Source organism: Anticarsia gemmatalis, chromosome 12, assembly GCF_050436995.1.
Source record: "Anticarsia gemmatalis isolate Benzon Research Colony breed Stoneville strain chromosome 12, ilAntGemm2 primary, whole genome shotgun sequence".
NCBI classification, from domain to species: Eukaryota; Metazoa; Arthropoda; class Insecta; order Lepidoptera; family Erebidae; genus Anticarsia; species Anticarsia gemmatalis.
Genome location: NC_134756.1, coordinates 5078323 through 5092092, shown reverse-complemented (window position 1 = coordinate 5092092; position 13770 = coordinate 5078323). Strand labels below are relative to the sequence as shown.

The 13770-nt window shown below is 34.5% G+C and overlaps 1 protein-coding gene across 1 annotated transcript; it reads right to left on the bottom strand.

The window, feature by feature from the left end:
• Window positions 1-631: 631 nt before the first annotated feature.
• LOC142977251 (uncharacterized) lies at window positions 632-11441 on the bottom strand. The gene is made up of 2 exons (XM_076121027.1): window positions 11174-11441; window positions 632-4507 (listed from the first exon to the last, which is right to left on the bottom strand). The coding sequence occupies exons 1-2, from the start codon at window positions 11192-11194 to the stop codon at window positions 1124-1126; spliced, it is 3405 nt and encodes a 1134-aa protein (XP_075977142.1). The 5' UTR covers window positions 11195-11441; the 3' UTR covers window positions 632-1123.
• Between the last annotated feature and the right edge of the window lie 2329 nt (window positions 11442-13770).

Here is a 13770-nt window from a genome sequence, read left to right as displayed (position 1 = left end):
ATACACAACAATTTATTACATCTAACGATTAATTACATGCGTTTTTAAGAAATTATTCAATAGAAATATTAAATATCGGGTACTGACTGACTAAGTTGTACGATAATATACTAACTGCAAGATATACTATAACTGATAAAATAGTTTTTATAAAGGTACGATAAGGTTTTGTTCTAATCGAGTAAAGTAATACTTTTCTCATTTTTCTATTTAAACTGTCAATTTCACATACCTAATAACGATAATCCATAAAAAAATACTTCACTGTACATCGACTTGTACTTTACCACGTTTCTATGGTTCAGGTTCATTACTCTGTTCTCGTAACGTGTGGGATCGGATTATCGTTTTTTCCAAAAAAAACATTTTCATGCGATCAATTATGTCATTAGTGTCTTAATAGCAACGCTATCATATGATTAACATTACTCTAGTGAAATCTGTAGGTGTAATTATATCTCACATCACATCAGATTACAACAAAGATTGATAAATTACGTGATGATTTTTTTCGTAGCGAGAGTTTATAGGTCTAATTTATCGCTCTATAATATCATAAATGTCTTTAGCGCTGTTCGGAGGACTTTTTCATAGTTGTGTAAGGATTTGATGCAGTAAATAATACGCAATATAATTTTTAACCTGGTTTTTTTTCAACGTTTAGAATACTAACAAAAACAACAACATCAATTACAATAAATTTAACTTATCACAATAACAATTTATTAAAAGAGAACATATTAATACAATATTTACAATACACTGGTACTTCGTTTGAAAAAACAACAAATTCTTAGTAAAAAATTAAATGCTACAGGACAAACTCGTACTAAAAAATATAATGTATTATTTTTGAAAATGCACTAATCCATTTGTTTAAATACTACATAATACTTCTACGCTCACGCACATAACGAATTAAAAATAATTATAGAAATCGATTGAGTAATGTCTTTTTTACATCGGTTGACTTACATTAAAATAGTCGAATTAAATAGCATCTTAAAATATAAAACAACAGGGTTTTAAATAGATTGTCTTACATATAAATTAAATACAATATAGAACATTGTACATCAGTTCAGAGAATACATAGCTAACAATTAAAATTACGTTGTCTACTCTACGTGGTCTGTTCCGTGGCAACGGTGTCAGACTTTGATTCGGCGACCGGTGGAGGTGGTCGCAGAAGTATGGGCACGGACGTTTCTAAACTCTCTATCTCTGTACCAGCTTCAAATAACGGCTCAGTCTTTAAAATACGTAGAAGTTTAGGTTTGTGTACGCGCCGCCTGCGACTATGTTTATTGTCCATTTTCATATGACCACCTCTAGACGAGTGATTAGGAGGCGGAGGTTTTAACAATGGATAGGGCTCTCCGACATCTGATTTAGGATATTTCCTCTGATAAGAGTGTCTTCCTGGCATTAATAAATTCGGATGCCTGTGTCTGTCTCCTACCACTCTAGATCCGGACATAAAATGGTTTTTAGGTCTGTTATCTTCAAAACTCACGTCTTCATCTTGAGCTGTTAAATCTGTCGCGGCACTGACCTCTCTTTCAATTGCTGGATCATCTTGTTCGATAACGGCTCCTATAGGGTGAGTGCTTGATCCCTCGCCTATTGGTATTATACTTTCTTCTTCCTCTTGGCTTCGAGAATATTTAACACCTTGATAAGGGAATCGACTATTACCATAAATATCTATAAACGAACTACCGAGTGCACTGAGTCCATCATTGATTGGTGCTAGGTTAGCACTGTTTTCATTTTTTAACAAAAGTTGTAGCTGTGATAAATCTAATTTCATTGGCGCAGGTTTTGTATATTGGTCTCGCAATGACATCATATGAGAATCATCTACAGTAGGTTTTCCTTTCAACATTTCTGCAACAAGTTTAAGATCTACGTTAAAAGGGTTCGCAACTTTGAATCCGTTAATTGTCGACAACAAGCCACCTGTTTGAGCATCAATTTCAGGTCTATTCAGGTTCAAATTTGACTGCTTATTATACAATAACTTATTTAATAAATTGGTCGTAACGTCCAGTTGATGGCTACCGACATTCTGATTTATTCTCATTGGAAGAGGTGTTGGTATAGCTGATTGATCAAAATTGAGATTATGCAATTTTAAGGCATCACTTTGCAGCCCTTGTGTTAGCTTGTAAGGAATGTCACCGAATTTGAGAATACTACTCATTTCAGATGATAGCGGGTTTTGGTTACGGTGTAGTCCTGACTGCTGAGCTGCTGCTGGCAGACTGTCCTGATAGCCGTTACTTGATTGGCCTAAGTAGCTTTGTGGTAATCCTGAGTATCCTTGATTATAATTTGAATCCTGGGTTTGCTGTTTCCCGTAAATATTAGATTCAAGTTGTTTGTAGTCCGATTGAGCGTAGTCATCGAGTTTGGTTTTTATGTTAAATCCATACATTGCGTTTTTGTCTTTATAAAATGAATCTGTAATAGGTCGTATGTACTGCCTAGTGTTTTGATCTATCTGATCTTTCCCATAACTGATTGAAGCATAGCGGCCGTTGTTATCTAAACTTGTAATCGTTTTAGGGTCTGAATTGCCAACTACATTTGAAACATCTATTGGAACGATATTTTTCAATGCCTTGTCGTGATCAAACGATTGTTTCGGCTTGTCCAAATTGTCCCTAGGAGTTGATAAGTAATATGGCGAAGCAGTTATAAGTTCATTTTGTAAACTTCCGTAATAATAGGGGCTAGAATTCGAGTTCTCATTATACTTGCTTTTCGGTTTGTCAATATTAGTGTAATATGTTGCTGCAGAAGTATTAATATCGATATTCCCAACATTACTTGAACCATAATTATTATTGTTTGCATATAACGATTGTTGTTGCTGTTGCTGTTGTTGTTGTTGCTGAAGTTGTTGCTGTTGTTGCTGTTGCTGCTGCTGCTGTTGTTGATATTGTTGTTGATGTTGCTGTTTTAATCTTTCATGGGCTTTAGCCGCAGCGTGTACAAAATCGTTAGTATCAATAGTGTCAGGGGCCGACTTAGAAATTTGATCATAATTATATGGCTTACTCGTATCCATATGGAAGTTCATTTGACTTACTGCTGGCCCATCTGATGATGATTGGGATGATGATCCTATGTTAAGCGACGAAGAGTACCTGGGAAAACTCCCAGACGAGTAATCAATCAAAGGTTTTTTACCTGTTAACTTCCACCCGAAATCACCATTAGAGTATAACTCGGTATGACCTCCTTCTTGTTCAAGCTCTCTATTACGAAGTTTTAAGCTGTTTAATACTTGATTATCGGGCTGAATATAGTTAAGATACAAATTATTCGCAGAAGCCATACTACCGATGCGATGTGTGTCACTACTGTAGCTATCCCCGTTTGACTCCACCCTTGAGTCCTGCTGGTTGTTCTGGTACGGGTAGTTTTGATATTGATTGTAGGTACTTTCCTGTAAGGATTTTGGTGCGGCTGTCATACCGGAATTCATATTATTTTGCCACTGATCCCGTACTTGGTCTGAGTACGGCGAAGGAGTGGTTGTGGTTGTAGTTGAGTAATCATTTTGATATTGTTGTTGCAAATTTAACGAGTATCTGTTAGCAGAATAATCGTTGTTGTCATAGTTCACTCCATTATTACCAATGGTCGTCGTCACTCTGTTGCCGTAGTCAGGTGAACCGGTTTGGATTATTGAAAATGGTGACGAAACATACGACTGTTGATTTGATGGACTTGAGAGGAATACTGGCGAGGCACTGGACACGTAGGCACTAGCTTGACTGCTATATTGTCCATTATTCAAAGGTGTTGATAAATAGGATGGAACAGGAGACGGAGTACTCTGAACAGAATCTAAAAATGAATTCGGAGTACTGTACTGGTAAGGACTGGGGCTAGACAGATAAGTTGATCCATGTGACGCTTTAGGCTCTAACGGCACTTGATTATTCTGCTGGCTGTTATTCTCGTAGTTGGGAGAGGACACCGTTGAATACTGATATTGCGGCTGCGGTAACGGAGTGGCCGTATATCCTAGATTTGGAGCTGGCGTTGATATTTGTGTTTGTTGGTAGAACTGGTTTTCTGCTCTCAATTGCTGAAGGAATTCCTCCGGTGGCAATGAGTACTGCATTGATGCATACTGGTTACTAGCCCCAATCCCGCTGTCCTGTGTTTCAACATTTTCCTGTGGAGCTTCTGTTTCTTCGAGTTGGTTCTGGAATGGATTTTTGATTCTGTAAACCTTCCTGGATCTCGTATACGTAGATCGCGGACTAAAGTTATGATTTTTATTTGAGTCATCGTTTATTTGAAACTGCACGTTTGTTGAACCCAAAGACTGGAAGTTTGGATCTCTTTGCAATATGTTTGTGTTAAACGATAGTCCGATCTTTCCGTCATTCGAAGCAAATTGTTGTAAACGCAAAAGATCTTGCTCTCCAAATCCATCTTGACAGCGGGTCGATGTAAATATTTGTATTATGACTAGTATCCGTATCTGTAATGAAAGAAAAATCTCATTAATGTTAAGTTCGAGTTCCATACTTATTTAAATAATTTTTATATAGGTGTGTGTATGTCATCACCATTAATTAGTACGTAACAAGAATTCTATAAATGAAGTCGACACGTTTCAAGGTATGCGGCACCTGATTAGAAATTAACATGATGATCACTTTGACTGTGGTTTTAGAAAATCAACCTACTATCTAATAGTTCAGCATTTTTAGAAAGGCAGTAGTGGCTTTCGTTAAAGGACCTGTATAATGTCGTCTCGTTATCTGACCTATCCACTCTCAGTCTTCGTCGATAAACTCGTCCATCAAGTTGTTGTTTTTCCTACAGCGGGTCTGCAAGATTTCCCTTTCAACTACAACTTATCAGGAGGTCAGCCCGCCTACGGTCAATTCTTGATAGACCTACGCCTAGTATCCATAAATGCTTTTAATTTGAGAAAACATTTACTATAGTACTTTCACAACAAGTATTTTGAATTTGTTATTAATAACTCAAACCTGTTGATATCATGTTATGAGGCTGTAAATTTCACAAAACTAGCTTATGTCGACCAATAGTATCGAAGCGTAAAATATGTATCTCGTGCAGTTGTCTAAAAACTTAATTATAACGCGCCATGAGACTTGACAAGTGAAAATAACAAGATTTGCGTTTCAATTATAGTAACGCACAAACACATAAAAGAGTATGGTAGCAAAGAAGTCCTTAAATGACTCTTATAGACGTATATTATAAAATTTTATGTAATTACGGTAATAACCTAGTTGTACTACCGAAGTACCCAATAACCACTTGTAATATCAAAAACTCTTTAATCAGGAATCTCGTTTATATGAGCTCTTAGCAATCAGCGATATCGTCAGCATTGCTAATACAAAAACTGCCTCACTATTAAAATTCTTTTCTCCTTATAAAGTGGTAAATATTACGACGAGGTATAGTAAAGACAGCTCCATATTTTATGTGACACGTGTAGGTCGTAGCCGCGGCACGAGAACGCGCGTGCGTGTCCAAGTAAATCGCCACACGGCCGACGACCGTACGGTATGCGCAAGAGTAGTTCTCAAGCGCGCGATAGTGAGATGCGTCTTCTCAGCCGTGAATCGCTTTCCTACACTCTGCAATGGATTCCTTTAATTATATTACAGGTTTTTATACGAATACGTTTCGCATTTTTTCCAATAAATCCATCGTTAGTGTGAGAGTAATTATATTTGCACGTCCGATTATAAATTTAGCAAAAAATTATTTGAGAAAATTACTGAAAGATGATGAAACCGTTAGGGCTTTCACAAGTACTTTTACTACTTTTCAGTAGCAATTGAAACTAACCATAGAAATTGCAAAACTTTTTTATGATTCTATTTTAAACGATCACCTTACTATTAGTTCATAGACCTACCACGTCTACAAACTAATTGTAAATAAACAACAGCTTTGTTGTTTGTTATGTATGCAGCAAATGACTGAAACCGTAGTGGAAGGTTGAACTTAAAAGTCAAAAGCTATTGTTTTCTATTTCGTTTACACAGTTATATTATGGCTATTTCTTTTTAATGCGACCCATGTCCCAGTATTTATTTTAAACAATCCTTATTATAATCCTAATCTTTGACCTTTTATTCATAAATCAACTTTATAACGGCTGTGCCCAAAGGAAACTGTGATACAGAGAAACGCGGAAAAGAAACCTTACGAATTCAAATCAGATGAAGTTTTAAATCAGTATTTTGTATGCATACGTCACCGTCTTATATATAAATTATACGAATGGAATGAATCTATTGATTTACGATAAAAGGAGTTGCCAGTCGTGAACAGATTCACACAATAGAAAGTTTATGCCCGTTAGAAGGCTTTCAATTCGTGACCATTATGTATGCAGACGGGATAATGCCGTCGAGGGTGAAAGGGCAATCGTATAACTTAACGATAAACTGCCTACGTTCGTGCATCGGAACTTCGTAATAGTGTATAATTACCTCCGATTGAGATTCACTTGCTCCTTGCAAGTGAATCTCTGCCGTAATATTAGACACGGTTGAAACTTGTAGGAGAAATTACGTAACATTTTCTCGGGAGAGATAAACAAAGAATGGATATATTATTTCTATCTTATTCAAATTAAAAAAAGTATTCACCCTGAAGACCCGTTTGCTTTGCAACATCAAATACTCGTAGATTTATACAAGTCGTGACAGCTTAATAAAGTTAAAACAGTTTTATTTATGACATTTACCTTATTTGTATAATATCAGTACCAAACGTGTTGAGCTCAGTGAAATGAATAGCTACACTTAAGTTAAGACCCGTAGGTCAGCGCTAAGCGATGTCAATTGCTTATATCATGACATATACAGCGTGCCGATCGCAATTGACGTAGTTAATAAATATACTTATCTAGTTATGAAACGAATCCAAATTTATTTTATAAAATTGTTGAATTAAAATATGTTGCTATACTAAAGTACTATTTATTGTCACCATAAAAAAGTATAAGAAAATCGACAGATAAAATAAGCCTTACAACATACTTTAAAGTGCTTCTCTAACAAAGTTGTCGCATTAGTTTTATGGTACGACTTCTATTTTATTTCAAATCGTCCCAAAGACCGAAACCTTTTATGGTTTCAGTAAATGTAAGTGCGGATTTATTCAACCATAAATTGCAAATGCAACGACGTTCTCCCGTAGTAGCGGTAGGGGGGACTAGTATAAACAATATCTAAAAGCCCATAAGTTAAGTTGCGACGTCAAAGGTCGCCGAGACATCGGGTATTGGGATGTTCTCCGTTTCTCTGCCCTCCACGGTCACGGTTTCACCTGCGGGCGCGTAGGGAAAGTGCGCTTCTGAACATACCATGTCGCTTTTAGCACTAACTACCTGTACAGACAAGCTTAGAGGTCTTTGACGTAGTGTGGGAATGACGATAGGGAAACTGATTGCCGAGAAATGTCAGTGTAATGAAAGCGCAAGTTTTAAATGGTAAATAGACTATCATTTGGTACGGTTTCGTTTTGCTGAGCCATTTGATTGAGATGGCCGTGTAATGTTAGTTTACTTGGCACTTTAATTTCGTAGCTCGCCAGTGAACTTTCAGATTAATTTTATGTTGTCACTTATTTATGGCTTGTTAAACTTACTTTTACATGAACTTACAGCGTTCCTTATGTAGGAATTCTATTTAATTATCTGTCATGTCATTTTATGAGCAATGTCTTAGAATAGCGTATAACATTCTGTAATTAAAGTTTATTATAATTTGTAATGGAATAGTTCTACTGTGTACTAGTAAACATAATATGACCTCGCATTTATTTTTCAAACGTTATTAAACTGAACAAAATACATTCATATATATAAAAAATTTAAATAATCTTTATTGACTCCCGCCGTAATTCCATATTCATGCAGATAAAACATTCATATTTCACGCACATCATATCTACAGTGCATGCTACGAATTTTGCTACGACTTCTCACGCTACGCCTCATCATATTCAGATAAATATAAAACCATAACATGATGATACATTTGCGAATATTTAAATGGCTTATTTATTCATATTAATAAAAATTAATGACCTTAAAATATCAATCAAGAGAAAGGCTTTGTAACCGTTTTAATAGGTATGCCAAAACTTTCATTTATTTTTGTAGATTTTAGCGATTCGTTCGACTATTTACTTAGATATAGACTTTTTACACCCAATGACATAAGTGACTAATAATAAAATAACGTTGACGTTATTTAAAGGACGTTGCATAACACATAAATCTAACTGTTCGACTTATAATTGATCGTTTCCCACGTCTTATTTATGGCACTCTTATAAACAAATTAAAAAGTTAACTTATGACAAAATCGGAAAGGTCCCTTCGAAGCGAAAAGGGTTATAGATGGCCTCGATTATATTACATAATATAACATATTTATGCTTAAAGTTTACGGCAGCAAAGTGGGACGAGTCTATAATCTAAACGGGACCAAATTACGTAAGAAAGATAATATCTTAGAGAAAGCGTGCTAAAGAATTTATTGTTTGAACGAAAACAGATGGAAACTCACTTTCGTAATTATATGTATGGGTAGTTAGATTGTTGTTATTGTGTTTTAAAATTATAGGCGTGTTATGTAATACAATGTGTATATTTTAAACACCTGTTTCGTGACTTCTAGTTTGGTACTCTGCCTGTTCTACACTACTGCTGGTTTTAAGGCTGCGATACGCGCTTAAAGAAAAACTTTTTAGTTTTTTCAAGATATATCGGATAGTATCGCTTGGTTGTTTTGCCTACGATCCTTTTATGTACAACTCAGTATAAATAAACAACTGAAATCGTTATTTAAAGTAGTAACAAGTTTGAAGACTACGACAAAATTTAATTAAAATTAAATATCAAAATAATAATCATTACCAAAAGTTAACCATATTCATGAACTAAAATTAAAATGTTAAAACTATAACTGAATATAAAACATGTTAGCAATTACTCGTAATAAATATTAAGTGTCAATTTCAGTGCATCCAACTCACGTTCATATTTCAGTTCAATTCATTAACCGCGACAAGTTTCACTGGGACTATTAATCAAGTAACAAGTTAACAAGAGAGGTTGATAATAGGAACATGACAGACGAGCGTAACGTCGAAGATCAATGACCACAGTATGACGAAGCTGAGTTGTCCATAATTCTGTGGTAATGAGGCTGTTGAACTATTGTAATTGATAGTCTATGTACACATTGATGCATCGATTTGACATCCATTTTGCGTGATCAATTAATCGCTTGTACTAACGATACGCACATTACAAAAAATAAATATTGTTTTAAAAACAGATAAACATAAATTATGATCGTGATTATTAATTTCCCTACTTTTAGATTTTCACGCACGCGTTATAAAGTCGATATGTTAATTGAAAGTTATTGATTATTTTTTATAGCTTCCCCAATTACGGGAATTTTTATAGCAAAAAGTCAGCAGTAAAAAATATTGAATCAAATCATTTTAATAAAAACGATATAAATTTGGCATTAACTTAAAAAAAAGAAGTATTAATTATCAATTATAGACTTAGAATTGTGTTTAATTTAAAAATAATTTAGTAAACATCACTTTAAAAATAAACTTTTGCTTGAACCACATCCCACAATAAAATTTAATAATCTCTCCACAGTAGGCGCATTTCAACAGCTTCATATTAATCAGAAAATATTGTGCAACTTGATTAATTAAAAAAGTTGACACTGCATTAGAAATCAAACGGATTATGAATGAAGTGATCCGTTACGTTAACCTCACTGATTTGTTTTCCACATTATAATACTATTACATAATCTATACTAATATACGAAATGCAACAATAGTCGGTCTGTCTGTTAACCTTTCACAGTTAAAAAACAAAACTGTAGTTACTTACTTTCGGTAAAAATTTTCAGACTAATTGAGGAACCATTCTTTTACTTTTTCCCCTCAAAAATGGCAACTTAAAGCCCAACAGAACGAACACTTTAGGTACCGGAGCGCAGTCACGCGAGTCTTTTAGTACATCATTTTACGATGTCAAAGTTTTATGACGATCATTTCGTATTTCTATAATGCTTACAATAATCGCTTACGAGTAGGTTTTAACATTTGCATTTCGAGCTATTAGAAAACATACCATTTATTTTACGAGTGTCGTCTTTTTATGAGTGCATAGGGCACGCTTCTTAAAGCCTTACGAAACGGTAATATGACCTTTAAAACATAATAAAGGTTTATTAATATTACAAATTTCAAAATCATGTTTACTAATCTTATTGTACCATGAATTCATTAGATGTTGCAAATAAATTAAAACATATTCGGTTAATTTAAGGTTTTCTTTATAAGGAAAAATAACCAATTTTTCTACTTTTTCCATAAATCATATTTTTGTTCTGCGTCTTACGAAAACAAAAAAGATATGGCCAATATTGGACATTATTGGACTATTGTATTTATGTCAATGCTCACAATATTTTAAATTAAATCGATATTACCGCAACCTAATGTGGACGAGCTAAAATATAATGTTCTCAACATACTTTCTATGGCGAACTAGATGAATAATATTCCGTATTTATATGTATCATTTACATCAAAACCGAATACATTTGTTTTATTCAGACTTGATGCAAATCTTTCACATAAAGCTGCCATCGTAATTGGAACCGAGAGGTGTCACCACAATAGAAATATGGTCAGTAACACTAAATAATGGTATAGGTGTCGCCATTCTCAGGGAATTATCACTTTCATCGGACTATTGTTCATTTTGTTACTTGCTTGAAAGATACGACTATACATTAGTTTTGTTTGTGGACGAAACGTTTTTGGTACAATCGGTTTAAATTAATATCATATAATTAATTATTTTTAAAAATAACTGTGCTTACATTTACGTTTTATACTTGAAGATTCATTTTTCAATTTTATTTTACACGAATAGTTGATTCGTAATACTATGAGTCACAAATACGATGGTCATAACTAACTTAATTTGAATAATTTATTCTGAACTAAGCGGCGGCTTTGAATTGAATATTTATCATATTGTAATACATAACATCTCGATTCAGAGATAAAACAATATCTTCAGTATTTCAATACTCACGGTTTGTAGTTCGGCCAACATTTTAACGTGAATTAGTTTCGACACCAATCAACACAGTTCAACACAACATAGTTCATTCACTGACACCGTAGTCCAAATTCCTTGAACAATCGTAGGGGTTGCGACTGGGGGGTTTGTACGCCCGTTGGTGGTCCTAGCTGTCGTGAAGTGAAGTTCAAGGCTAGTCTGTGTGAGGTTTATATACGGGGGTAGCGGAGCGTGGAGGCCCGCTAGTGTGAGTACTGCAGCGGTGCAGTGGGCGCTGTGACCACGCGGGGTTCTACGTGCGCACACTAAGGTGCATCTAGCCGCTTCTCAAACTATCCCGCCAAAACACTTACTCCATTGATGATTCATTACTTCATTACACCGTAATGCAACGGTAATTTGTGTAATTCAAGATCGTTTTCTTTTAAATTTTCCATTTTATCATTGGTGTCTCTGCTCCATCAGGCTCAATATGTTGTGGTTGCTTTTTGAATTTCATTTAATTTGCAAGACACGTAACTGGTAGCTGATTAAGTACCAAAATTAAAGGACTTGAAGTGCATTTGCTGTGTTCGTGCGTATTTTGACATACTCCGCACATTTCGGCTTTCAAGTGTAAGGTAAAATTCGGTACGCATTAATTGATTTATGTAAGAAAATATAAAATTGTTTAAACGTTAAATGTACGTATGTTGTCAAAGATCATTTCATACTATATTATAAAAACAAACAATGACGCCCAGCCTTCTAAATATAGTAGGAGATGCATTTTAATATTGTAATTCCATATAATTCAAACTTTTGCAAAACTGCTTAATATTCTTTACGAAATGACATAATGAAAATATACATATTTATTTATTATTACCCATATGTAACACCTGCCCGCCTATTTGTATAATAAGTTGCGATATGATTATAATTTATTAATAGTTATTACGAAATTCGATCATGAATAAATCATTTCGAACTTGAGATGGTAGTAAAAGGGTTTTTCTATTGCGAAATATTATATTGGCATGATTAATTTGCATATTTAGTTAGCCCAGTAAATAAGCTTTACCTCAAAAAAGAAATATTCTATTAACATAGTTGGTTAAACTGTTTTTGATGTCAACAGATGTCCTTCAAATATGGTGCAAGAATGGTTTACTGGAATCATTATAAACGCAACATTGAATAATTTAGTTATAATAATATTGTAATCGGGGATCGATTATCAAGAACAGTTTTGCCTGAGGGTCGTCGTGGCTGCAGACAAACAGAGGATTAGATGTTTTGCAGATGCGTCTTACGATTAAATACAATCTAGATTAAGAAATTATGCTTAATTACCGTGTCTTATAATTCAAGTTTATTTTCGAATGTTACTCACATTTGTCATTATTTCAACTATGAATAATTTACACACAATATCTATCTATGTTATATTGTTGAGATGATACGTTTACGATAGTATAAAGACATGAAATAAGTACTAGTCACCGCGAATATGGAGTATCTATCACCTGCCTAGGGCATCTAATCCGCATTGAACTCGACACCACCTCAAGCTACTTCTTAGGCCACCCAGGGTCTTCATTCGTAATCGTGATGGTAAACTTTGAGTAGCGTTGTGTCTTCACGGTACATTAGCATTTCCTCGCCGAGGGCGAAACTAATCGCGGTAAAGAGTAACTTTAACATTTACTTGGATGTTACGTAATAAGGACTTTTATTCTATCCGATAATCTTTAATCCTTAATTATTTATTTAGCTTCTGGCCCCAATGTTAAATAATGAGGTTTTAACACACTCAAAAATAATGTCTGATAGATAGTGATTATAAATTGACTAAAATAGAAAAAATAAAATAAAAATATCATAGAACAGAGGGATCATTTTCTACTATTACTGACTGTAGAAAACTGGCTAGCTATCAAAAAAAAATAATTAGCACGTCTAGCGGGCGCCATAGGAACTAATTTTACAGTACATTTTACATGTCAAACTCTTGATACTCGTTAGTAGAGAGTAAATTTATCGATTGTCGATACTTGATAGTGGTAGAGAATCTACTAATACTTTTTTGGAGGCAGTAGCACCTGTAGCATAGTTTGTCGCAAGAGGCGACTAACTGTCTACTACTCCTTATTTCCAAATCAGGAGGTCATTAGGTGGCATTAAAATAATTTTAGAAATCATCTCAGGTGATGAGCCCATTATGGTGTTATGCCAATAACTTCAACGAAACGTTCAAGGTTTGTGTATTAGGAAAATCTTTGAACAGTATCGAGTTACAATCACAAATTATAAGTAGGCCCAAGTAATTGTCTCTGAAGCCTTGTTTTTGGTCATTGATTGCGTTGTTATAAGACTTTTCATTTTCTTATATTAATGTTACGTCAAATTTTACAGAACCTCTCCTATACTATCTTGGACCACCACTATACTGCCCTGTAAATAATTAGCTAACATTTGTATAAAAACTAGCATTGTTTGGTATATTCCCAGTTCTTCCCAGAGGTGAGTGAAGTGACAACTCGGAATACAAGTAGGAATAATTCTTTTTGAGCTATATGCGACGTTTTTTTACATTTTGGCCCAGAAGCCTCCTCGTTTTATATCAA

Coding starts and splice junctions, on each gene's coding strand:
- LOC142977251 (XM_076121027.1), bottom strand. CDS start 11,194: ATGTTGGCCGAACTACAAACC. Junction 4,508..11,173: donor TGTTGGCCGAACTACAAACC/GTGAGTATTGAA, acceptor CTTTCATTACAG/ATACGGATACTAGTCATAAT.